This window comes from Rhea americana, unplaced genomic scaffold, assembly GCF_003343005.1.
Source record: "Rhea americana isolate MKP2758 unplaced genomic scaffold, rheAme1 scaffold_203, whole genome shotgun sequence".
Taxonomy (NCBI): Eukaryota; Metazoa; Chordata; class Aves; order Rheiformes; family Rheidae; genus Rhea; species Rhea americana.
This window is the reverse complement of record NW_028186184.1, coordinates 1,165,796-1,193,553: the sequence shown is the minus strand read 5'-3', so window position 1 is coordinate 1,193,553 and position 27,758 is coordinate 1,165,796. Positions and strand designations below refer to the sequence as shown.

Here is a 27,758-nt window from a genome sequence, read left to right as displayed (position 1 = left end):
AGAAACAAGAACCGGGAGAAACAAAGACTTCTAGCTGGGATTACCTTTCTCACACCTGTCGCCCCTGATGTCCTCTCAAGGTTAGAATTCGAGCTACGTGAGGCCAGCTTATACCAAACGCCGTTTGAAAGGAGCTCGGTGAAGGAACAGCAGGCACTGGAAGGAGGACTGGAGAGCCCACAATAACATGAACAACAGCTTGCAAGTTAACCTGCCCAGGAGCTGGGCTGGTTCAAATAGCTCCCTCCAGGAGAAGTCTGAGCATTCCTTTTTTYTTTTCTATTACTATAGGATGGAGGACGAGGCAGTGCTGGATAGAGGGGCGTCCTTCCTTAAACATGTATGTGACGAAGAAGAAGTGGAAGGTAAGAGACCTTGAGCTGCTGGGGAGAAAGAGTATCATCACAGTTAGTATTTATGTATAAATTTGCCACAGTCTGGTAGCAGAGGAAAAGGGCAGGTTTGTTTTGACTTAGTAATTAGTCCTAAAATTGACTGAAAGGCCAGTAAGCTTAATCAGAGTGGAATGGACTTATTAAATTTGAAGAAATCCAGTTTTTCAGATTGAGAGTGAAGGTTGTTATATGCTGCTGACACRGACTTCCACCTCACACAAAGTAATGCCCACTCTCTTTTTGTATAGCAGTGGTGAAATATTGGGGCTTTTTGTTTTTCTTTCATGTATGAAAGTTTCAGCAACACTTGCATATCACCACTGCACCTTGAAGTGGTGGAATACAGTGGCAGACATCACAAGTGGGGAAGTAAGTCAAAACACTAGCARAATTCCTACTGAGCGTCAGGGGTGGACATACGCAGCAAAGGGATGTTTTCCTGGGTTATTCTTTTTATTTAGTAGGAATAAAAGGAAGAGCTCTCCCTGGGAAGAGGAACTTCTTAAAGAATTGGACATTTTTTTTAGGAAAAGAGTAGATTCCTTCRAAAGCCTTTTTRTTTTTTTCTATAAATATATTGTGAAATCCTAAAGGAAAAAGGAGTTTGAAGGAGTTCAGCTTTTTAAGGTTGTTTTGGGAAAATTCTTTACTTGATAGGAATGAATTATTTTATCAAATTCTCTTTTTTTTATTCTATTTTATGAGGATCAGTTGACATTGTGCTTGATAAACTAGTGGAAGAGGAGGAGGAAAGGGCTGTAGGACACGTACCGTACCTAGAAGGGAAAGGAGGCCAGCATTTCCCCTCACAGTGTTTCAGTGTGCACTCTTGATGGGTTTTATTTGTTGGGTTTTTTTGTTTGTTTGTTTGTTTTACAAATTGAGAAACTAGAATGACRTTATATACCAAACACCTGTGACTTTTAAGTTTAAAATGTTTTGAAAGGTGTGGAGATACAGCTCTGTCATTGTCATCGGTGATAGACATTAAAGTATTAAGCAATATGGGAAAAAAAAAATCTGCAAAAATGTTTGATTAGAGCAGTTCCAGCAAATCATTTCTATGGAAAAGCATGTGTTTTATTTCTGTCTTGCATGAAGTAATCTGTATTTAGCAGCTGTTAATCATCACATAGGGTTTAATTAGGCCACTGTCTGCAGGGTTTTTGTATTAGCATCTTGCTCATAGAATAATTGATACTTAGGCACAGAAGCAACATTTGGGAGAGAAGAGAGGAGAAACAGTTCTTATATTTTATTGCCTTAAATGTTGCCGCCTGCTGTTGTGGTATGTATCACCCATATGTGATGCTCCAGGAATAATATAGGATTGTTGTTTGTGCAGAACAGCGCTGCAGTGTCCTTTTTAACTGTCCGCAGGTGCTGTGAAAAAGGTTGTGGTTAATGTTTTATGTAATGTTTCTAGATGTTGTGCGTTTATCTCCGTGTTTCTATGCAGATATTCTCACTTGATTTACTTGGGCTAACAGACCAATTGTTGTTCATCTTGCTGGGGAAAAGAGAAGAGGAGGTGAAAAAAGATGAAGTATTTATAATTGCACACGACAGGGCTCTGAGAACCGTAGCTGCTTGTCTGAGCCTCCCGGGAGCCTTGGAGCTGGGTAACCGGCTAATTCCCTTGTTCGTGCTAAAGGCAGCACCTTGCTTCTCACCAGGCTTCTGTGAATGACCTAGCTAAATCGCAAAGGGAGCTGCCGTCTGCGGCGGGGCCGCTGCTGACGCTGTGGCATCTGTCACTGTCACCATGCAGAGGGGTGGGTGTGTAGCTCSGTTGCTGGCTTGCTGCTTGGCCGCTCCGCTCTGCCCTACTGGGACAGCCTCAAATTCGTAGCTTGCTTGGCACATTCGAGGTGTTAGCATGATGCAAATAAGTGTTAAAGCCTTCAGCACTTTGAGGAGATCTTATTTGTCCTAATACAGAAGCTGCATGTCTCCAACCACATCAAATGGCTATGAACAGTTACACATCCTATATATAAGTACACTTAATATATATGTGTGCATCTAATTATGCACACAGGCACCTCATTTACAATCATAGTCTGCATATATCTGATGGAAAGGTTAAAACATTAAGTCAAAGACCCCCTGGCTGATACTTGTTGCAAATGCTTTTGAGTCTTTTTTGCTAGACTTTTGCAGGCATAAGAGGAGTGGAGCAGTTTCAAAGAGAGGAGAGCATTTAGCTAGAGGCCTGAAGAGGTGAGCTCTGAAGCCCTCTCTGTTACTTCAGCTTACCTTTCATGGTACGGTTAATTTGCTTTTTTGAAAAGTTTACAGTGATCACATCCTCTGTAGAAGAAGGTAATTGCAAGTGGAATTGTTACCTCTAGATRTATTTTATTTTCTGATTGTTTTTAATTTCAGCTAACTTTCATGAGGAAACAAGGCACGTATTATAAAATTATTAGCCTTTCTTGCCTCTTCTCTCCACTCTTATCCCAATGTATATGTATTTTTAACCCAGCAGTCAATCTTGGCCAAATTTCACAAAAGCKGCTTAAAGATGCAGGTTTTCCAAAACTTGTAGGACAATAGCTGAACAGAAAAATGAGACTGTTTTATTTCCCCCATGTTAGAGAAAGGAGAACTGTTAGCTTTGTTAAACACCAGAGAGATGACAGTGGAGTATTAGGGCAGAGGGAGAGGGGGATTCTCCTACTGCAGGAGTTTGCACAAGGGAATTGAAGAATCCCACTGTTGGACACACACTCCTTGGAAAGCAGCTGCTTTTGTTGCTTATGTAGCTGATTTAGAACAGATGCAGAGAGTATTTGAAAGCTGTCATCTTCAGTGTCCCTCCTTTGCAGATTAAGTGCCCAGAATGTAAGAGAGAAATGATGTGCTGTTATTTCAAGGCAGTGAGTGGTTCTTAAGTCAGACCTTTCCAGTAAAGTRCTTGACGGTTCTCTTCTTTTATTTGTTTTTTTATTTATTCATATAGCTGGTGGTCTTGCGTTGTGTCTATGAGAAGGACACAGCAATTCTGGATTACCGTGTAGCTCACTGATTTGATTATGTGGTGCTGTGGTTGAGAGGGGCCTTTCTAGTCTATAGGATGTTGAGACATGCYTTTGCTGGATAAATGTATTGTTAATAGAAATCATGTACCTATTGGAAAAGTATGTAGCTTTGAGCCAGTTCAAAATATTATTTAACGCATCTCAAAGATGGCGCCTCAATCTGGCGCCTGCAGATCTGCATGTTGTTGCTATTTTATTAATGCTATCGGCTACTGACATTTGAAAATGATTCAGTTCTGGCTACTTCCCCCCCCCTTTTTTTTCTTCTTTATCAGTGAGAAGGCTTAACTAACAACTTCAGTACATTTTACTTATGAAGAGCTGCTTTGTTGGCACTCAGTGATGTTGCACAGAAGTGGCCGGAAATGTGACTCAGCAAGACTAGGAATCTAGCTCAGTCCAGTTCAGAGTGTGAAAGGAAAGAAAGTGAGAAAGCATAAGCTTTCTCAGGGGAAACCAAGAACAGACATAGCCCTAATTTGAACCTCCTGTACAAGAAAATCATTCCTATTCACTTAAAGCACTGCACGTTCCTTTCCTTAAAGGTAATGACACATTGCTGTAATGCCACTTTTAGGAATGCTGGTATGTGTGACATAAACAGATTACTTAATAACCAATTTTGCAACAGGGGAAGAGTAAAGCTCCACCTTATCCTTTGAGATTATGTATTCTTGGCTCTTAAAGTGTAACTTCCCTCAGGCTCGCTGCCACCTGAACTMCATGATGGGGTGGAGGATGCTTAATTTCAAGTTTGACAACTTGGTTACTGGAAGGCCAAAGCAGCACTCTGGTCCCATATATTACGAGATGGGGACCAGCGCTTCTGCAAGGTGCTTTGTCCTGCATTTTARTTACTTTCCAGAGTTTAGGTATCAGAGTATTTCTGAGATAGCACTGTTGTAAGAACAAATTCACTACATAAGGTAGTGATAAGCTGATTGTGCATGCAGAAGAAATGGAGCTGTTTTAAGAACAGCTGAGTCAATATATGATACTCTTTGTCCAGTGCAAAGGAAAGACTATGTTTCCTTTTAAGCAAGGGTAAATTTTACAGTGACATGTTCTGTGAGTGTAAAGCACRTAGCAGTGAAGGGAGGGTTCTCCATACCATCCTGACAATGACTGGCTTTTTGCATCTCAGATCAGWATAGAAATAATCATCGGCTTTCAGACCTGATAGTGAAATGCATTTTGCTAAGGCTGTCTTAAATGGAAAGGTAACTGCCACATGGCATGCCTCTAACCCTCAGCCTTCGATGGGAGTGACTTCTCTGAGTGGAAACTTTCTGGGGAAGTGTTACTGGGGCCATCTCAGACCTGCTGGTCCTACCTAGGGAGAGCAGGTGCTTCCAGGACAGACAGATTTACCTGGGCTGTGCAGAATAGTCCAGGGGCATCTGTCTCAGTGCGCCCATAACAATGACACTACAAGGATCACTTTTTAAGCTCTCTTTTTTTGCTTCAGTTTCTGTAGGTGTTCCTCAGCCTCAGTATGGAGGCTGGCGTGGCTTGAGCAGCATTTACTTCTCTGGGGCTAGGTTATTTAAGAAATCTGATGGTTCAGGTTTTTACAGTTGTCTTCCGCAGTAGAAACCTTTTAGTCCTTTCATTGGAACTAGAAGTTCTCCTTAAACCATGCCTTTTCTAAAGCTTTTAACAGTAGAGGTATGATTTTCTGCTTAGATGTATTTTGTATTCTTCCTTCTGATCCTGAGGTTTTCTTGTTCAAGTGAATGAGGTTTTCCTTATTAAGAAGTGGTACCCAGGCACTGTCTTCTCGGCAATCCTACAGAGCAGTGCCTTGAAACAGGGAAATGCGTGCATGCATGTAGAGGAAGACCCCTTTTCCCTTTATTTCAGAGGRTTCTCAGTTTGCTGGATCGGTTTTATGGAGAGGGCTTGGGGCATGTGGCAGTTGTGCATCTACTGGTTACATGATATTTTTGTTCTCTTCTCTCCTGCTTCTTTTAAATCAGGGTGAGATCCATCTCTGGGCTATTTGGCTCTCTTTTCCCACCTGCTATATATGCCTTCCTCTCATGCCCAATACCTCTTCTTGAAGGCACAACAGTACTGGCAGTGCAGTTCAGGAGGGAGATAGAAGAGCAGCTATAGCCTTTACTCAGTCTACRCATCTGAGCCTCAGATGTGCTGGTTACCCTTCCTGAATTTTTTTAGGACATTTTAAATTAAACAGGTAACATATAATGTCCTGGGGAAGTCCAGACACAATTGTAAAATGGGTAATGCACACATTTGCATTGCAAATTCTGTCCAGGTTTTTGCTTGTCTCCTAAATGGGCAGATTTTTAAGAACTGTACTCCATACCCTARATAAAAATGGAAAATCAAAGGAAAAGTCTAACGTAATTGTGCTGAAGGGTAAATGACAGAACTTGCTCAGCAAATGAGGAAGCTGTCTGCTGACGTAGAAGGTAAAAGATACTGGACTTAATGTCAGAATATGTCAGACCTGGATTAATTTGTGCTTGGCCATGGTAAACAGAGTCTTCATATAGTGAAGAAACACAGGAGTGTTGTTTACTTTCTGCTGTGTGTCCAGAACCAGCAGAGCTGGGCTTCATCTGGAAAAGGATGCTAGAGCTGTTTTCATAGCTTGCTAGAGTTAGTGCAGTCTTTACACTGGTTCAGGTATTACCTCAGGCTTTGTGAAGGTCTGTCCCTTCTTTTCACTTGAGTGGTATTTTGCACCTGGTTGCTCAAGGCTCTGAGAACTTCCATGGCAGTAAAAAGGGGCTCAAAAGGAACATAGAAAACTTCCATGCTTCCTTGAAGGAAGCATTATGGTGTTGGAGAGACATTGCAAGGCCTTTGTGTAAATGAGTCTCCAGGCCTGAGAGTACCGTGTTTGCATTCCACCGYGGTGCCTTGTTGGGAGGAGCTTGGCCTTCTGGTAACCCAGCCTCCGGTTGGAGTCTGCCTTTTATAAAACACGCCGTGGCCTCTATATCTTTAATTATAACCACAACCTTGGAATCAAGGTTCTGTTGCAGCAAGGCCATTTYCTGTCTCATGATGCAGTACTGCAGAGTTGATCAGTTATGAGGACTCCCTTGGAGCTGCCTGGCACTTCCCAAATCCAGGGGAATGGGGTGGTGTCCTAGGTGGATCTCAGCTCGCCAGGTTGCAGTTGGGTATCTTGCTTTTGTCGATGAGCTGTGCCCCGTCATTTGTTCTGCAGGCTTTGGACAGCGCGCCACTCTGCGCAGTCACTGACAGTGACATTGACAGTAGTTCCAGCTCTGAAAAGGCATGGTGTTTGCTTCAGAGATTAGATTTCAATGGCGTGCCTTCCTGCTGCTTGTGTGCATGCTCTGCACGTGCTAAAGCAGCAGCTAACCTCTGCTGTTTGAAGGCAGTTTGGATCTCCSCGCTGACACTGGGGAGAGCAGAGGCCTTGCAATGCCTTGGTCAGCATACCACAGCATGGCTGAGCATTGAAATGGCAACCATCTACATCGAAGTATGATGATRGTATTTCTAGTACTGGCTTTCTCCTTTAAAGAAATTGTATGGACGTTTTATCCTTTCCACCTGTCTTGCCCTTGAGTGCTGGATTGGAAGAGGTCATGTTGAAGCTAAGCAAACTGAATGATAGTTTTGAAACTACCATAATAACCAACATTCATCTTTTCTCTGTAAAATTTACCCATGCATTTAAGGGGAGGAAAGACTGTCCYTGGTAGACTTGGCTTAAGCAATTCATCAGCATTTATAAGACTCCTGGCCTCCAAACAATGCAGTGCACAGTGCCTAAAATTCAGTGTTCTTTCGCTTTGGGCAGCTGGCTTACGAGGAAAAACGTTACAAGCTTTTGTTCCCAAGTCRGTGGCCTAGCTTTTCTACAAAAAGCCAAAGGCTCTCACAGAAGGCCCTAAGTATGTAGACTTAGCAGCTAGGAAAATCAAGGCTCTTATTTATATTGGTAAGTGGTCCAAAACGTACCTGCATACATGTACTTAGTTGTGCCAAGTACAGCTAGCTCAGTTTGTCAGCCTTAGTAATTAATGAGATTGAAATAAGGAAAATGAGGCCAAGGTGTTTTCAACCAAGATAGGTGGTTTTGGGCAATGTCCATTTTGGGTAGCAGTTTGGGCACTTCAAAAGGAGGCATGGTTTTTAAAGGAACTGTGGTCAGGGCYTCCTGAAAATCAGGTGTCTTGAGTTGGATGCCAAAAAAATCCAAAGGTTGTGTACTTCCACACAGCTTTTTTTAAAACTTAAAACAAACAATCCTCTCCAGCACAGCTCTCCCCCTCCCTCCCCCTGCGCAGTTCCCGAAAGCTGTGCTTTTTCAAGTTTTTCTTTTCTTTGAGTAGAATCCAAGCAACATTGGCCAGATTAGCTCAGATCACAGCAGGRCAGGTTTGGTGGCTTCTGTAACCTCTCACAGCTCCAAAGAAGAGAGAAAGAAAAGCAGCTTATGGGGTTGTGGGTAAGAGTATAGTAATAGCTTACATAAAGCTCAGTGAAAATACYCCAAATGCATATTTCTTGTTCACTCTAAACAATGGCTGCCGTTAATTCATTGCCAACTTTCTTACATTTTCCTGTCGTGGAGCAGTACCTTTTAGCTGTCCTCAGTGTCTCCTGGGCACATACTCTGTTTCTCTCCTCGTAATCCACCACTTTTAGCGACTTACTTATTCTGCTTTTTCCAAACTCATAGAGTTTAGAAATCTAGGATCTTGAGGTAGAAACGTAGAATTTTGAAGAAACTAGACAAAACTGTGTTTTTTCATTTCCTCTTTCTGCTTTGTATCTTCTTGACTTGACTTTCACTGAGCTTCCTCTTTTAAAGCAATTCCATTCTTCAGGGCACCGTACTAACTTCACCTTTTAAACAAGCTTTGCTGAAGTAGCCTCTGAATCCTGTTAGGAGTCTTGTAAGTCAGGGTCATTGATGGGGAGGGAGCAAGTGGCAGTGGAAGATGCACATTTGAAACTGAGAATAGCAAAGTTTAGACAGATGGCTAGGAAGACTTTCTGTCTGGTTAACTATAGTGTCATTATGTGGGAACCCTTTAAAGACTACAGAGGTTACTTTATGTAAAGATTAAACTGACCTTTTGAAGACATTTAGGTTCTAGAAACTTGATATTATCAAGATTCTCATGTACATGCTGTCTTACCTAYGCTGCTCTGTTCCCTGTCCCTTGTAGTCATTTTAGTAAAAAAAAACAGAATATGAGTAGATAAACTGCAGTAACACAAATATGTAAAGTTAACTTTAGTCAAGTTCCTTGTTCAAGTAAGTAACAGCTTGTGGAGCCAGGAAGGCAGAAGCATCTTTTTTGCGGGTGATGGATCCTCTCCTAAACAATTTAACCTTAGCAATGAATACAGGATCTTTGTGCCAGAGGTGACAGAAAGGAAAGAAAGTAAGCTTGAGCCCATGGTTGGCTGATGGACAATTGGAGAAAAGCCCTGTTGTTTCTAGTCTTGTCCCTTTCTGTTTTACCTCTYGGTTGAATAGTAGCTTGTGTTTTGACTCTTGGAGGCCCTGTTTTCTCTTTTGCACTTTTACTGCMTGTATCTCATTGCAGACTGTACTCCTAGTGGCCTTTTATTAGGCTGTGAGCCCTGTACTCACCCTGATGACTGCCCTTTTACAAGTATTTGGTCCCATCCCTTAAGGTCCATCATCTGATCAGATCACACTGACCTTTTTCTTTGGCCAACTGCCACCACCATGGGATACCATGGAAGAATTAGTTTATTGTATATTACTGTTCTTTTGAAGGCCCGGATGCTTGAGAGCCTTCTAGATTGCAGTTTGTTTGGTTACCTGGTTACAGACTTGTGCCAGTTTTTCCCCAGTCATCTCCATAAAGACATGAATTCTCCTGGTTCTGCTAGTCACAGTCCTTTACCTAGCATCCATTGGCTATCTCTAGGCATCCACCTGCTACTGCTGGTCCTCTGAAAGTGTGTGCTCAGCCTTTTCAAAGACTGCCTGTTCTCCACTCAGGAGAGCAGAATCAAGGCTCCTAAGAGTGAAAGGGAAGGGAGAGCGGGGCAATTCAGCAAAACTGCTCAGCAGTTCCATCCTCTGGCAAAGATKCTCCTTTTCTCTACTGTGCTTGCGAAGGGGGTCTTTCCTTCTGAGTTTCCCCGTCCACAGGCGCTTTCCTTGTTTTTGCATTCTCTGTGCCTGCAATATGTCTCTTTCTCTTGTGTGGCCTCTTGCTCAAGCCACTAGTCAGCTTTGTCATTTGAGTTAGTTTTTACCTGGTGAGTGGGCACTGGCAGTGCGGCTGCATTGCATGATGATCCCCCTTGTCGGACCACTGCTGAGGATGCTCCTAGGGTTTGCCCCTGTGCTGAGCAGCGCGGCACCTAATGCTTGTCCTGAACTCAKCTTGGATGCCTTTAGCCTCTTTCTGTCTTCTGTTATGCAAGTAGCTATCTTGGCCCTCTGTGATAGCCTGTGTTTGGACACAGCCATGACCCAGACACTAATTGTCATTGTATCATAAAACCAAGCTAGGTCTACTGAGGATGTGACATAGGTCATATGTGTCTTTTTGAATGCCCCAAACCCATACATTATGGTTTTTGATCTAAGTACCTTCTGCTTGAACCCATCTGTAACTCAAAATACAAGTGACCTGCATTGCCAGTGTCTTTCACTTGGTGCTCATCTGGTCTCTGAAGATTTGTGAGGGAGGAGAGTTTCACCAGATGAGCATGGGTTAGTTGGGAGTGAACCRTTGATAGCTTTTTGAAGAGGTGATTTTGTGCCCAGCCATCACCATGTAAGACATAGATGTCTCTGCACTGGTCAAATCATGACTGTGACACAAGGAGGAAAGCCTGTCCTGCTTGTGAGGGCTGCCCTTCATTTGGAGGGCATCACGTCTTTTATGTGGTTCCACTCTCTGTTTCACTGTGGGGAGTGAGGAGMGATTTGTGTCTGATTTACCTCCAACTGGAATGTTGTCTTGTTTCAAGTTTCACCCAAGTCAACAAACTAACTGTTCTTCTGCTGTTTACCTGATGGATGAGTTTCTACGTAGTGGGAAAGCAGTCACTTGAATATTAGAATGTCCTTAAAACTCATTTCTGGAGCAAGTGATGGGTGCAGAAATATGCCTGGCCAGCTTGTCTAGAAGATTGCCTATGAGCTCTCTTTTTAGTTTCAGGCCTTGTGTTCAGCTGTATTAGTGGTGATAATATTTAGCCCTTACAGAGTGCTAGAGGAAATAATCATGTTCCTTGTCTCTAATGCATGAGCGAGCCATGTTCACTGACAGGTCTTACGAATTTCCATGTCTTTTCTCCTACCCTGAATTTACATCTTCCTAATGTATCATTGAAAATACTATAGTTCTTCTGTTGTTTCTTTGTGGCCTGCATTTCATCTGTTTGTTAATGTTCTTTCAGATCTCTTCTGGGATGTTTTTAGATGCAATCCGATCCCTGTACAGGAGCGACTGGGAGCGTTATTTCTGTTGCATTGGTGGTGCTAGCTGTTCTCCGAAGCAGGGTGTTGCGTGGGCTGTGGGTCCTATGCAGTACGTGCTGGGGACACAGCGCAGTAGCCACGTCCTGCAACGCAAAGCTCTGCTGGGGAGGCTCTGGAGGGCCTGCACCTGCTCCTCTGCTAGCACCGGTCTTGGGAGGTAGTCAGCACTTATAACCCCTTTAAAATCAGGTAGAGTTAAGGGCACTCGGCACATGATGGCACAGCCTTTTGTTCTTATTTCTTGAGCTGATTTGAAACTAAGCAGGGTTTAATTTGAGGCTTGCTTAGTGCTACTTTTAGTACCTCCCCTTAAAATGGATCATCGCRGTGATTTATTTGTCCTTCAGAGCCATCACTTTTTTTAATGTTGATTATTTCTGTTGATTCTTGCGTGATATGAGATGTACCCTTCTGCTGCCACCTCCGTTTTTCAAAACCAGCCACTAAAAGCTTCAAGAGACTCACTGCAATTCTGGCAGCTTGTTGGCTAATGCCACATTTAAYTGTGTGCCTGGCAGTACGCCGACATGTTCTTCTTGGCCATCAGGCCCCAAGGTGTGCCATGCAGTCTTTTGCTGGCAAAGCACGTGGCAGGCTGCATCACTTACCAATCTGATGCAACTTCAGAGCTGCAATAGGTACAGAGCGATAAAAATCAGGTGTCTCTGTGCAGCAAGTTTTCTTAAAGTTTGCAACTGGTTAGTAATGGGAATAAAAGCCAGGCTCTCTAGGTATGTGTCAGAAGCCGCATGCACGACTAAGGCTTCCTCGCCCTGGGGATATGCCGTGTTTCAATCCCGTGCCGGTATGAGACTGATTGTTTGGCTGTGGGAATGGGCAGGGAAGGGCACACCTTTCCCTGCCTGTGTGTTCAGCCATGCTCTGTAGTTAAATGCCTGTCCTGAGCGAAGCCCTTCATTCAGGCAGCTTGAAGCACGTGTCCCAGTCTTCCCCGCCTGCCTGCGTGCGCACACAGCTGCCCAGTGGAGGAGGTGCAAATGGCCAGAGGAGTTGGCTTATGGAGCGGCTTGGCTGTGTGGACATGTTCGTGGTAACCACAGGAGCTTGTCCAAGCCTGATCAGGTTTAATGCTACTCTCCTGTCCTTTGGAAAGGAGCCTTGAAAGTAAAAATAAGGGCCAGGTGAAAACTGCTAGTACTCAGCTCCTTTTCATTGCTTTGTACACTTTTAATATTAGTTTTTGATCTTGTTTCCTTCTAAGGTGCCAACCTGAGATTCTTTACGGGCTAGTCTCTCCATGTGCTAAGTCTCAGCACCCCCGGTCATGTGGAAAGGATTCCTTTTTAGAGCATATGCACCAGGCAGACTTTTATCCTTTGATCCTTTAACTTTCAGCTCCTTTCTCCAAATGACCAACTTTGTTCCCGCTGAGCAAAAGCCATTTCTCTGTCACTTTTTCTTTCTTCTTTTTTTTTAAAGGCATTTGAAAATGAGAGCAGTATCATGATTAAAGTGGGAGCTTTTTCTGCTTGATTATTTAGTTGTAGATATCTGGAATGTAAAAAGATTTTCAGTCTGACTGCGAATCTGCCCTTGGTCCTGCAGTAGGATGGCAGAAAGCTGTAGACTCAACTCTTAAGTCTAAATTAATGCAGAGACCTCAGGCACAGAAGTTATCAGTGTACTTGAATAATCTAATCATACCTCCTGACTTTTCCTCATGCTAAGGCTATGATTTCAGTTTGCATTTCTTGTAGCACAGGTTTTCTGGTACTAGCCTACCTTGGAATTGGTACTATGCCTATTAGTACATTGATGCGTTTAAATATACTGTACAGAGGCTTTGTGACAAGACCGTTGTTGCAAGATGAAGCACCCCAGAACTGCCCAAGTTCAGCCTCCGTAAGAAAGCTGAACTCTGTAGCTCTTTATTTGTGCATCGCAGAGGAGGTCTGTTCTGTACAATTCTTTGGGAGGAATTATTTCTTACCAAGGATATAGTGGGAAATAATAATGTTCTCCCAGGCAAATGTGGTTGCAGAACGAGTTTGGTAAACAATTGAATTCTGTAGTTCTCTCTAAATAAATGTTTTTGTCATTTGCACCTGTACTGCAGCATGAATGAATCCATGCGTTGCAAGCAATATTGATGGCTTGTTCTGCAGAGATCTTGGGGTGTTTGGAACTGACATGATTGCAATGAGTAACTGATACCCCACTGGCAGCACGTTTCTTTTGCAGGCAGATCCCCAGATCTCTTCATCGTTTACCTTCAATCAGACTCCTCAGCTGGYGGCGCCAGGCTTGTCCTAATTCTTTTGCAGGGCTGCATTGCCCCTTCCTTGGCAGTGAGCAGGGCAGCTGCTCAGCGTGCATCGCACGCACCCGCTGCCCCTTTGTYGCTGCGCAGCTGCCATCCTTCTTCCCTTGCACGGAAAAGCCCCCTCACTGACAGAGGACTCGGTTCATTTTTGGCTCAAGGCTTGTGCCACAGTGACTGCAAGAACAACGAGGCAGAACTACTGCTATAGAAACATATGAGCCTGGCCTGGTTAATATGCACCACATAACCTGCACGCATGCAGGGCTGGCTCATCCCGCTGAGAAACCCCATGCGAAGCCTTCTGCCTGCCGCAGCAGGCCGGAGAGCGAGGAGCTGAAAGGAGGCAGGGCTTCTGCAGGTAGCGGAGTAGCGTGTGAATTTGGTGACGTAAACACACAGAAGGAGCTAATGCATAGCTGAAACTTGACCAGGTTGGAAAAATTCAAGCCTGCAGATTTCTTGCTGTTTCTTTTTTTTKTTGTTGTTTTTGTAAACTTTTTTTTTCCCCCTCTAGGTTTACATTTCTTAAAACCTCTAATTCCCTTAAACGGAATAACTCAGAAAATGACTCAAGGGCATGGTGTCTGGTGAGCTCTGCTTTCTTCTGTGCGGGCCGTCGGAGTGCTGCCGTGATGAGAACGTGAGCTTGGGTGGTACACGCTGCTTCAGATTTGAGCAGTTTCCCTCCCAGTGCTTCAACAAGACCATACTTGGTCACGATAGAGACAGGAGATGAAGAGAGACTCATGAAGGCAGGGAGGAAATGCCACATTGTATAAAACTGAAAATTTAGTAATAAAGGAGTGGGTTTCCGCCAATAAAACTGATTCAGGGCATCTCCTGTGCCTGAAACCTAAATTTGGCTCAAAATCATGAGTTGCTATGCATTAACAGCTCTTAATGAAGCAAAAAATGTAGTTTCAAACAATTTTTCCAGGGGAAAAGTACCTCTCTGATATTGACTACTTCTTGCTCTATTAAAAAATCAGATGAACCTATTTTACTCAAAATCCTGCATACAGTAAGAGTTATCTTTGGGCAAAAAACTAACTCCAGAAGTTTCAGCTGCAGCAGGTTGAGTGTGAGCACACTTTGACCCACCGCGCTTTAGAACAGGAAAGGTGCGGTCCACTTTCACCTGCAGGCCAGCCGGCCTGTGCGTGCTGCCTATGAGATGTTACAGCACTGTAAAATACCTGCCCCGATCAAACAGTTCTAAAAAATTAATGAGCTTCACAGGAGAGGTTAGTGTAATTTTACTGGAGAAGAGTGGGCAGGGAGGCAGGAGTGGGCCCAGGAAAAGGCTGTGATGCAGTGGGTGCCACAGAAGGAAACTTGTCATTGGCCTCTGTCAGGTGTACAAGTGAAACTTACGGCTGAGTGGGACCTGGATTATCAGGAAAAGTGTATTAGTCAGCTCTGTTCTTCCCATCCTCTACTAAGTAGCAGAATAATAGTGTGCTGCATGTGTGTCATGTTAAATTTATCAGGCATTAGCATTTGCAGTAAATTGTTCTCATGGGAAAGCTCTGTTATCCTAGTGAGTGGGAAATGTCTCAGAAACCCAGCGCATTGAGAGTGTGTGTCAATTGTTTCCTTCCAGGCACTTTGGGAGGGGAGCCTAAAAGTTTATCTCAGCATTTACAACAGTGTAAACAAATGCCAAGCACTTACTTCAAGTACACAGAAAAGGAAAATGTCTTGCTTGGCCTCCCTGAACAGATGGGGAAAAAATTAATAATAAAAAAAAGAAGCAACGTAAGAAATCTCTCTCTTGCAGAACAGGGAAAAGCAGCTAAGTAATGCAGATGTTTGCCTGTGTGTATATATGTAACTTAGTTTCACATTACCAAAATCTTTACTGTGCACACGTGATCAAAAGATTAAAGAGATTGTCCAGTTCTGCTGGCAGCATATTAAAGTATTAAGACTACAGGCTTACTATGATGTGTTTCTATCATCAAGCTGACCACAAAATTGAAGTGATTCAAAGGAGGATGTTGTTTGAATACAGACACTGGAATCACTCCATCCTTTTGCATCTGCCTTTCGGATGCAGTCTTGGCTGTGGGAATTCCTTGGGAGTGRCTGCCCGTTCCCCACACCTACAACTTGTGCTGAGACAAGATTTCCCTTCCTCTGTCCCCACGTGATGGTTATGCTGTCTGCTGTGTTCCAGGTGATATTCCCAGTGGCTGGAATGAGCTTTCCTTGATGTGCTAGAACTAAACCTTCTCTTCAGGTGCTATCTGCAATGTGTCACCATAGATGTCCCAGCTTTGGCTTTATGGCTCTGCCTGTTCCCAGGGGCCTCTGTGGTTCACCCCTGTGTCTGAGAGCTCGTCGTGCTGGCACAGGGGCTGCAATGAGGAGATGCAGGTCACTGCTGTGCTGCCTGATTTTACTCAAGTTCTGGGTTTCTTCCTTTTGTCCTGCTCCCTGAGGTGGCAAGTTATTGGTGTCTGGCACTGTACCAGCCCTTTGTGTGGCTGCTAGAGCCAGGGAACATCAGGAGATGTGCACATGGCAGTCGGGTAGCTTGTTTGCTTTCAGACGCAGTACTTGTAGAGTTTCTGCAATGACCTGTTTAATATCGTAGCCTAGGTATTACTGGCTATAAAGCATCTTTAATGTTACCGCGAAAGATTTGCATCAACGCTTTATAAAGACAAACACACAATGTATATGTCTTGTTTGTTTAGTACGGTCTTCTGCCTAGTTCGGGATAGCACACGAGCTACAGCTTGCTGTGCAGCACTGAAGCCACCAGGATGGTGATGGGATTCATATCAAGGCCATCACAGGCTCTGCAGCAGTACTGGGTCTGTGAGTGAGCAAGGGAGTTTTGATATAAGGATCTACCTTTTCATTACAATTTCCACATAGCAAATTACTTTGGAGCCAAAATGCACCATGCTTAGGGCCAGTATAGGAACTAAATTTTTTTTAAGGGATCGCATTGAATAACCTTTTTTTTTTTTTTTTTTTTTTAAAAAAAAAAAAAAACTTCTTGAGAGCTTGAGAATGCAGTTTTTAGGAAGCTTTGTTCTTTAGATATCTTTTTTTCTACTTCAGTAAGTCAACAACAGTTTGCACTTCAATTTTCTAATTTGTCTTTTGTGTTTGCTTTTCAAAGAGCTGCTACTAGAGATCTGTATATCTAAACACTCTTGGCTGTAGAGCTTATGTAGATTGGCATGAGAGACAGTGTAATGTGCATAGGGCACAAGCTATTTTCATAAGTTTCTAGCCTGTCATTCCATTCTGTGCAAAATCCTTGAGGCACTGTTAGCTATTTTAAAGATCATATCAGGAAGGGCCATGCTGGTCAAGCAGCTTTTTAAAAGACYTCAGATGCTTTCAGTTTGAAAATTCATGTGCAAAAAAGGTAAAGGACTTTCCAGACTTCACAGTTTGCCTCAAGAGCTTGTGCAATTTGAAATGTCAGCTGTGGGGTCGCAGAAGCCAAAGTGCTAAATCTGACAGGCCTTCTCATAGCTAAATCCAGCACGAGAACAGCAGGAGTTTCAGAAAGACCACACACACACACACACACACACACACACACACACACACACACACGGGTGCTTGCCACCGCTTTGGAAATCTTGAACAGCAGTTAAAGGTTGCTGTATTCTTCCATGGGGAAATTCGGACTTTTGAAGACCTCCATCATATCTATAATTTATTTTTATATGTGTGTGTATTATACACATTTATATCTGCACAGTGTGTTTTTGCAAGAGCACTTTGGAGCTTGTGTCCCCCATACAGCTGTGTGGACTACCTGGTCACCCTTGACCTTGCATTGCTGTCACTGATCCATCACAATCTCAGACAAGGTGTCTCACAAGAGATGAATATTTGCAGGAGCTGCTTCTCATTAAAAAAAAAAAAAAGTTTCCTATGGAAATGGGAGATTTCATGCCTAAGTTTTTAATTACTCAGTTTTCTCTCAAAGATGGGACTTATGACAGTGAGGAATGGTGTGCATGTGTTTAGCAGTGGAGTTAACCAGTAGCTGCAGCCTCTGGCTTTACTGTCAYGCCAGCATTTCTGAAGCAACTTCCTGTGCATTGCAAATGGGTGGCTAATCTGGAGCCTTGTAATGCTGCTAAAAAGCAAACAACAAAGGGTAATAATGCAGCTTGCAGATGAAAAGAGAGAGTGGTGAATACTGTGCAAGGAAGGAAGACGAGAGGAGATGGGTAGATAGCAGGGGTCAGGTTTCTCTCTGTAACTTTCACAAATGCACGGCTGTTTTATCAAGCGATGCCTGACTTTGGTTACTTGCTTAGCTTAATTCTTATTCCTTACCAAAAGGCAGTGCAACTGCTGAAGCAGAGAGGTGGGCACAGCTCTGAGCGAAAAAGGGACTGCAGAGTTCTGTGTCCAGTGACACAAGAGCGCAGCTGCCTTCAGATGCTGCCGTCCTAGTCTTACTGGGTGCTGGCCCACCCATCTGCCAGGAGTTTCTGTGCTTCAGGAGCGATGTGATTTCACATTGCTGAGTGTGTTTCGGGAGGGGTTTTTTTATGAATATTCTTTCTGAGAATTTTTGGTCGGTGTTGGGCTCAGGACTGAGGGTACCTGTCCAAAGCTGCAACGGAGATGTGAGGCCTGTAGCTGTGAAAGGTTCTTTTTGGTGGAGTYTCTCCACCAAAGAGAGACTGGCATCGCCAGTGCCACCAAATGACTTGGCTGGGACAGTGCCAGCCCAAGCTGTACCCTCTGCCTTCTCTTGAATATGTCATCTGGGATAGTCATGTGGGGTTTTAACAGCCATGCTTTCATGCAAAGTATAAATGCTAAGAATAAATATATGTGAAGAGACTGAAAGGATGACTCTGCAGAAGGGTAGCTCTGTAGGAACACTGTTGTGTCTAGGTGTGAGAGGAAGTAACTGACTGTACTTGGAGACAAATACGCTTGTTTTTATGTGCATTTGAAGATCATTCATTCAGATAAATGTACTTCAGTCAGCAATAGGGCATGTGTGTTTATCTGAAACTCTGCTTGGCTACACTGTGAACTGAGTGGGGAAACCACTCAAAAAAGTATCAAAGATACCTATCATTTTTTCAAGGGTTAAACCTGAAACAGCTATGTTTTAAAGCTTAAATAGATAGTTAAATTATCTTGGCACAGAAAAAGAAATAATGTAAATGCTTTCTATTAGCACAAGGAAATTTTTTTTCCGTGCTGGTAGAAGAGGAGCAAAAAGCCCTGAAAATAAAGGACTTTTGATCAAATTCATAAAAAGGAAATGAAAATGGGATTCAAGTCCTTTAGTTTGAAAGGAAAGTCTGTATGAAAAAGGCAGTCTTTGTGTTTACAATGAGCATAAGAAATTTGACAATTACTTAACTAACTTAGTTTTAATTTTGGAAAGTGTCAAGCAGCTCGAAGTTTACAATCTTATATTACCAGTTCTTTCTCATTTGCTGTTTCATAATACCACCCTTGTGGCACTTTAACACTTATTGTACAATGGATTATGTAGTCAAGTCCTCTATGCTCAATTAAACTGGATGAATTTGCACAAGGTGACCGTTCAGTTCAGAAAACATATGTGGTAAAAGAAATGGAAAAGATTAATGAGGAATGTTTTTGGAGAGCATTATATTCAGTGTTACAAAATTAGTCTGATGGCCTTCTTGTGATTCATTTAAAAACAAAAACTAAAGGACTAAATAATTGTGCTATGTCTACACTGGCATGTACTCTCAGAAGTGATTGTACAAAAAATACTTTTCCAGATGGTAACTCAGGAGTTCCTGTTTGACATTTGAATTCAATAAACACCCCAGTAATTAATGTTAAGCAATATGTTAACATTTGAATGAAATGTAGTGTGACTTGTACCATATGCGATCAAAATTAATGTTCACTGTGCTTGTGTTCCTTAGGTCATCATACTATTTACATTGGGGTCCACGTGCCGAAGAGCTATAGGAGAAGGCGGCGTCATAGAAGAAGACCTGGACATAAAGAAAAGAAAGAAAAGGAGAAAATCTCTGAGAACTACTCTGACAAATCAGACATAGAAAATGCTGATGAGACAAGCAGCAGCATCCTTAAACCMCTCAGTAAGTGCTGGTGTTGATTGTTACTCACTATGATGGTCTGTTGTCTGGTGATTTGCTCATGGCTTGAAGCATGAAGGAGGAAAGTGGATCAATGAAAACAGTCATCATGTGTTGTAGGGCCAGAGTCTTTTTCTAATTAGTTGCTGGGGAATGGTTGTTGTGGTTTGGAAAAGGCACAGGCCAGAGCAAATGTTACATCCCTTCTGCATCACCTGAGTTTGCTCCAGAGCTAATGCCAATCAAGAGCAGCCCAAAAGTTGGCATTGTGTTTAAGGAGATAGCAAGGAAACTTGAAAACTGAGTAGAGATCTGGAGAGATCCACTGCAGCTTCTTCTCCTGCATGCAGGTTGTGTACCCTCTCTGGGATTCAAGCACAAATCATGGTTTCAGCTAGAAACCACCTCATATAGGGGCATGGTAATAAGTAGGGCTAAGACTACTGCACAGGCTCTAAGAAACATATCCTCTTGGGATTTGGCTCGGTCATATTAGTAACTTATGGTGCGTATAACACTTTTCCTTCCATACTTTATCAGTTTTAGGTTTTGCAAAGAAAAAAGAGAGTAAATGTGGCATTATTGTATKAATACATATCTGTAGGGCTTGAATATCTGAATTTTGATAGGCAGATGATGTGTGTTGGTGWTGCCCTGTACCAACATTGGTATTGAAATTGTTAACCACGTGCAAGAGAGATCTTTGTTACCCAGTGTCATGATTTTGTGACTCTTCAATAGATTCGTAGGAGACTGTCGTAAAGTCCGATTCCTCTTGCTATCTTCTCCATTGGCCACAAGCTTGATCTAAAATCTGGAAATTTAGTCAGGTGCCTGCTTAAATACAAGTGGCAGGGAGACAGTGACAGCCTGCTAAAATGGGATTGTGCTAACAAGATTTGAAGATAGATAGAACAGCCCAAGGATGATATAACTTAAAATTTTGAGGCTTAATTTCCAGGATGTTGGACTTGCAATAAACAATTTGCTTATGAGTGAGAAAATACTTCTGAGCTAGAGAAGGGAGGAAGCAGCAGGATGATACCTGATCTTTTGTTGAAGAAACACATGAGTTTTTCATTATGCAATGCTGCTGCTGCTGCATAGTTGCTGCATATCAAGGCAGTGATATGGGATCAGATTAGTAATGTCTCTAGCCTAATGGAAAGAAAGAAGAGCTGCAAAGTCCATTTGCTCTTTGTAGCTGTAGCTCCCTGCCTGTCCCGAAGAAGTTTTCTTTTTAACGCTCAGAAACCAGGAGCTGGTTTTGCACTGAAAGACAATATTATGTCTTAAGAACTCTAGGAATTTTATGTTTARTTCTTATATATACATGTCTCTCTTGTTTGTGTGCCAGTGACCAGATCCATACTAAGTCCTTTGGGCTTCCGGATGTATCAGTATCCTRAGAGAATCATTTCTGCAGACTAATTGTTCCTGTGGTTGAAAACCTATTTCTTCCATCTATTTTTTRATTTGCTGCTTTTCATTTTGTTCATCATCCCTTCTGTTCTTTGTCGTCTGAGACAGAGTTAATGGTATTTTTCCTCTATTCCTTTCGCAGTTTAGTATGTTCTTATCTCCTTTTCCTCTCTGTATAACCAAATGTAGTCTTTTCAGCTTCTTTCAATTTGATAATTTCGCCATGGCCTTTTCCTTCCTGATCTCTGCACCATACATTTTTTTGGAATGGGATCACTTAAGTCCCACATAATATTTCAAGTGTCCCATGTGACTGCATTAAYGGTACATAATTTTAACTTCTGTATCATTCATCATGTCATATATCCAGGTATTCTACCAGGTTCTTTGACTTGTTATTGTGTGTTTGTGGCCAGATCTTTTTATGAGCTGGCACAGTTGATACAGAACACTGTAAGGGATAGGAGTGGTTCAGGTTACTGCCTTGAATTTCCAAACATTGAGTTTCACATTGCTGCTTCTCCTGTTTTTTTTTCTCTTCTGAAACTCTGGTTTTCTTAATAGACCTGAATTATTCATCTCCTACACATTTCTTCACTTGCTAATAATCCCCTCCCTTCTAGTTCTGCATATGTAGTAAACAGCAGGCTTCACACTGCAATTTCTGGCACTCTGCTCTTGATGTTTTCCACCATTTATAACTGGCTCCTGTTTGCATGCAGTTTGCTGTCTCGTAGGTGGTGGCCGATCAGAGACAATCGTTGGATATTCAGACTGTTCTCTTATTGAAACTTTGCTGAAGGCTTTTTGAGGGTCTAAGTGRCTTAGATGCACTGAGCCTCCACCTGCTCTGTTCACTCTCAAGCACAGAAAATATTTCCAAGAGAAGATTGGTTCTCTTCAGACAAAGAAATATATCCCCCATCAACTTAGTATAATTTTCATTGCTGGCAATTGCAGCAAGAAATCTCAATGTAACCCCCTTTTTATTTCTAATTTTCATCTTTTAAATATAACTGAGTTAGGGATAGTTGGCTAAAGATCAGTTTCAATAGAGAGCTAAGAATATTAGCAATAAAGAGCTTGGGAATTTGGAATGGCTATTTTACGGAGCTAGGAGAAAGCCGAAATGAAATATCTTACAAATATTTGAGACAGCTGTCAGAAGAGAGCATGTGGCATAGGAAGCTGAAATATCTATTAGGGCTCATCCCTGTGGTTTAGAAGAGTGAGAAGTTTGCTAGGGAGTCAGGGTGCGAGGTGGCAAAGGGAGTGCACATGGCTGCATTGTGGCCAGCCAGGAAGGAGTGCTGGATTTTGCCCCTCTCCTCTGAAGGGGAAACAACAGAAACTGAACGAGAAGTGAAGTGCAGAATGCCATCAAAAACTTTTGCAGCTTGGAAACAATTGGACCTGACTATAGAGAATGAGTGTTAGTCTAACATGCCTGAGGTCTTTTTGCAGTGGCAGAGGAATATAAAGGGACTGCATCTGTCAGAGTTAGGCCAGCTCGGCAGTGGCTTACTGGATATGCATGGGAGGCACACGATGTCTTGATGTCGTCAGAAGAGGAAAAATAAGTGCCTTGGACAGCAAGGAAAGTTGAAGTCCTGAGCCCACTGTGCAGTCTGACACAATTCAGCATTAACTGTGGCTGTCTTGTAAGGGGACCCAAGAATAGAAAAGCGGTGGGTGTTGCAGTTCCCAGGATTAAGGGGTGCTGGGACAGCTGTGAAAATGACCCTTGCATAACACTGCTTTGCCTGATGGTCAGCTCTGACTGGGGCTATCCATCCTCAATAGTACTAGCTGCTAAAAATTTATTGGATTCATACAGATTTTAAGGACCTGTCAGAGGCTGAAGCTCAATGAATGCTATGTTTGCAAATACAACGTGTAAGAGACTGTCCTCAGCAAGACTTCGCAGGAGATAATAGATGTATGTACATGTAGTGAGATATTAAAATGAAAGCATTGTTCATCTCCTTATTGGTAAGATGAATAGACTGAAATGGAAGACATGCATCTTTTCCTTGAAAACTGGAAAACCTTGGATTCATATATGCTCTGTTTTTTTCAACTGTGTTTTAAAACAAGCAAAATTACTTTTAAATTTAGAAAACTCAAACAACTCAAGGAGATGTAAAATGCATCCAAGTCTATAAAACCAAGAATTTATATAGCTCCTTCTCTTTTATTATTTTTGTGCACTTACTAGCTTGGCCAAGTTTTAGACACCATCAGTTCAGCTTTTGTATGATTTGTAGTTTATTTCATCTTCAGTTACAGCAACAGTCATATAAAGCTCAATTTGCAAGAACTCTACTAATAAAGTTTTTAAAGTAGTTTCTAGAAGTTCAGGAAACAGTTTCTGATTGTCTCAGTTATAGAGAGCTTTGTTTTTACCGACCAGTAGGCTTAAGGTAGTTGAGAGCTGATACATCACTTTTATTTCTTGATCTGTCTCTATAAGCCTAAAGCTAGATATCTTAGTTGAAGATGATTCCTCAGCTTCTTTGACAAAAATTCTACAATCAGTTTGTGACTAACTCTGGATTTGAATCACCAGGTCAAACTGCTGTTCCACAGCAAATGGACCTGATGAAACATGTCTGTGGATGCAGGCAAGAGAGTAGACAGGTCCATAAATGCAAACCTTGCCTATATACAACTTGTTCCAGTTCAAAACCGGTCTAGCTGCACTTCTGTATTTGGGAATTGGGGCAGTCTGGAAATGACAATACTTTTTTAAAAAATCTGGGTTTAGTTCAGTCAAATAAGCAAAAATCTTTGAACAGCCTTCATAAACAGCCTTCAACTTTCACATCTGGAAAGGGTTAGGGAAATTGAATATGTACAGAAATGTGTTCTGTCTTAAGTATTGTTTAGGAAAGTTGCCTGCTTCTCAAGTCTGGACAGGGATATTGTCTGGTACACCGAGGAGGAGGTATTAAGGCAATGTTCCCTCAGCAGAGACCTTTCAGGATATTCCAGGCCTGCAAGGGCTGTCTCTGTACTAGGAGAGAAAACTGATGTTCACTCTCTTGTTCTCAGGTAGGACTGCTGACACCGATGCTAGTTGAAATGTGGCTTCCTTTAACCTCAGACTGTCACAAGTTGGTGTCCCAGATGAAGTGTACCAGCACCATATTTATAAAAGTAACTCCTTTAAGAAGCAATTGGCCTGACTGTGGTTTCCAGTTACGATCAGTAAGGAGGAAACGCTTTAGTAGTGATTATTCTGCACCAGTCAGGAAGCTGGCATATATGTTTTGGGGGGAAAAGAATGTATAACTGATTGCATTATTAGGCAGACTTTAAATAACCTCTTTGATCTGCCCAAAACATGCACAGCTGTTAAAAAGTAAATGAAGAATTATGCTCTCAGAATCTTGTGGTTTTGCTCAAATACCCAACCTGCAAAAGGAGAAACGTATCGAGAGACGGTGTCCAAAACAGATTTTTCAGAGGGAAGGTTGAGTGATTTTGTAATGCTAATGGTGGAAGTATTGGCCAGCTGGAATTTTAGGCACATCAGATCCATCCATTCTGTGGAGCTGTGCAGGGATGTGGAGATAGCCTCYATAGTGGGGAGAAGGAAAGACCTGACCAGAGGGAGTTGCTGGTGGAAACCAAGGGGAAACTTGTAAGTTGGGATGTGTAAAAGTGTCAAGCCTGATTCTGCCCTTAGATCAGTTGGTTGCATATCTGTATATGAATTGCTTGGTATTGTTTCTTAGGACTCGCATCCTCTAAGACAGTAAAATCTGATTTGGTAGGTGTCTAGAACATGCCTGATATATAAATATAACTGCAGAATATGTTTTAGAAAATCTTATAGAAGGGTTAAGTAGTTATGACTGAGCCCATCTCTCATTTTACAGTGTTAGCTGCAACTGTTCTTCATATGGTAACATGGGGGCTAGGCTTACTTAGGGTTTTCTTTACCAGTTGAAGGAGGGAACTATGATTCCCTCACAGGACACAAAAGCAGAAAAGGAGCAAAGAGGTTGAAAATCTGGATCTGGCTGTGGGACTGGTTTCTAGAGCACCAATATTGAAAGAGAGGGAGGGAAGAGAAGTCATCCCGTCGCAGGTTTGTAAAAGTTTGCAGTTTGCTCGGAAAAATTCCTCTTCCACCCACCAGCAGTAGTTCTTTAGGGTTTTAGCAAAAAAATCTCTCCTGAGTCCTCAGATGTGGGTTAATAGGAGTATTTTGCTGARAGAGTAAACATCTGCAGCAGAGTCRGTTCATTAAGGTACCACTGAGGCTTGGACTGTCCACAGAGAGTGGACAGGCACTCTGAGAGCAGCTCTCAGAGTGACGGTGACGGTTTGGTCTGGTTGCACCAGATTTGCTATGTAGGCAGCCACTATTACCCTCTGTAACAATAGCCAAATGGCATCTGTGGCTATGGGTTAATTAGCAGCTTTTAATAATTCTAATTTAAAATGGAGCTTTCCCTCAGAAAAAGTTCTGTGTTTCCTGAAGCTTGCTCTGTGTTTAGGGTATGTGTACTAATACTTAGCCACTGAACACCTGCATTTAAGTAGTGCTCAGTAGGATGTTTTACATGGAGAGAGAACTGTAATTATCTGTAATAGTTTGTATGAACCTGACAGTTCCTGTAACATCAGTTGGCATCGTTTTTTGAAAACTGGTTAATCTGTGCTTGGTTTATCGAGATGCCTGGGGATAGAAAAGATTTTTTGACAAGCAGTTTTGCAGTATGAATTCACTAYGCTGATTTGTTTAATTTTTTTTAGTCCAAGTACAATAGTTTTACATATTGGTTCTGGTTAATGTAGGACACACCAAAGCTGATGTCATTAATATCCTTAGTTTTCATTACATTATGATTTGCTTTTTGCTTAATGAATAAATTTTTGGCCCTTTCAGGTTCTTTAGGTCTCCTAAGGAGTGTCACTACCTAGATAATACAGGGAGTGGTGGTGTGTGTGTGTGTGAACAGTTTACTGTAGTGAATCTAATGTGATACCTTTGAACGGTGCTAGCAAGGTATCCTTGGTAGCTATTCTGCTTTTTGGTATGTTCTCTTGCTCACCAACACAGTCTCTGTCGGAGAAGAGGGCTCACCTTTAGGGCTGAAAYGCCAATTGATTCCCTTGTGTCCTTGATTTGAGAAATGTTTCATCACATTCTTAATTCCCACCAAAATCCATAATTCTTGGGCATGTATGCAACTGTTTCTGGGGCACTGTCCCACAGAACAGACTGTCAGATACAATCTGTCCACCTCATGCTTTTCATTTCTTTAGAACTCTCATATTTCAAAGTTTTCTTCCCATTTGCTCAGTGCCAGTTCTTGTGAAAAATTTGCTTACCCACGGCCTTGAAACAACATTTCACGTTTACTAACTTAAATGGGATGCTGAAGTATGCAGCTGTCTCTGATAAACACAATAGGTGCAATGCCAAGGGCAGTGTGCTGAGGGTTCGGAGTAAACACTCCATGCACAGGCTGCAGGGGCCAGTGTCTCGTAGGCCCGGAGTGAGCCATCACATCTGGGGAGGTGACTGACAAGAGCTGAGGACTATCCAGAAGGCTCTCTCCCTGGCAGTGCCTCTGAAACAGGAGGGGAGGAGGGTTATTTGAAACCAGCCATGGAAAAAGCAATTTGAGCTCACCAGTATGGAAACCACCTCTGTCTTGTTTTAAATACAGCTCATACATTGACATCAGTGAGGCATTCTGGAGGGTTTTTCCAAGCTTTCTGTTGCAGGTGTCTGCTTACAAAGTGTGAGCTTTGTCACCTTCCAGCACAGAGCTGCCTTTCTCAGGGGCATTTCTGCACACAAAACAGGAACCAAATTGCATGCAGAAATGGGAAGTGATATGGGAATTTGTGCAGAATACAGCAGGCCTGATCTGCAGGTGCAGCCACTTGCAAGTTCAGCCAGAAACTGCTTGTCCAAATAGCTGTGCCTTATGGAATTGTTCCTGTTTGTTTTCAACATGAGTGTGAGGTTTCTATTTAACTATATGTATTAAAAAAAAATGATTATGATCTCTTTCAATGTCCTTTACTGTCTTCCTCCCTTTCTACATGGAGTATGATTTCTGGTACCACCTCTAACTCAGAGTGCTCATCTTGCAGGAAAAGATTCTGTGTTATGGAGAACATCCCAGTTGAGTTCTAGTGATGTCTGGAACTCACCATCCCAAGYCTGGAACAATCTATCCATAATGAGATGGAATTAATTCAACAAAGATATTTAAACATCAATTTAGGAAGGCTCAGGCTTATTGTCTACACTAAAAGGTCATTAAACTAGCAATTATAAATAGCAAGAGACAGCGGCTGCATTGAAAGAAATGTATATACTTAGCAGAGCAGATGTAGCCTAGTCAGAGGGTGTGCCAAGAGTCCTCCTTCTATTAGTGTTGCTGGATTTTTAAACAATGAATTTATTTCCTGGCTCTTTAAGACATGGGATGATATTTTTCAAAAAGCCTTTTAGCCTCAGCTGATTATAGTAAGAGCAGAGATAGACCCATGTCAAGAGCCTTTAAAAAAATACTAGTCAGGATGGGCAAATAACTTCATTTTTGGTACTGGTATCTTCATATAGGGAAGATCAGCAGGGAGACATTCCATAAATGTAAGGGAATCCGAGCGACTTGGATGTTTTGGCTTCCAAGAACCTAAAAGCAATGTAGTGGATTTGTCCAGGGTGGTGGAGTCAGCTGAAACATGCTTTTTGCTGCTTCTTGCATCTCCAGTGCTGCAAATTTAGGTCACATGTAGTGTAAATGTAGATGTAAACACAAAAATAATTACTGCTTCGATTGCAAACATGCCCTCTGCATAGCTGGGAGAGCATCTGAAAGGCTTTTTGGGTGCAGCCGGTTGAGTAAAGCATAAAAGGTACGAGAAGGTGCTTGGGGGAAAGGTAAGTTGCTGGGAAAGGTACTGGTGGGGAGGTCAGCCGCAGCCAGTAAGTGCACCGCATGCTGACAGCGCTTTTGGACACGCTGCTACAGTGCAAAGGAGATGTTACATAATGTGCTG

At 42.4% G+C, this 27,758-nt stretch overlaps 1 protein-coding gene across 1 annotated transcript in view; it reads left to right on the top strand.

Moving 5' to 3' along the window:
* Positions 1-292: 292 nt before the first annotated feature.
* SLC4A4 (solute carrier family 4 member 4) overlaps positions 293-27,758 on the top strand; it is a 166,814-nt gene continuing 139,348 nt past the window's right edge. Inside the window, exons 1-2 of the mRNA XM_085304108.1 lie at positions 293-365; positions 19,125-19,304. Coding sequence (XP_085160234.1) covers positions 293-365; positions 19,125-19,304 — 253 coding nt within the window. The remainder of the gene's footprint in view (positions 366-19,124; positions 19,305-27,758) is intronic.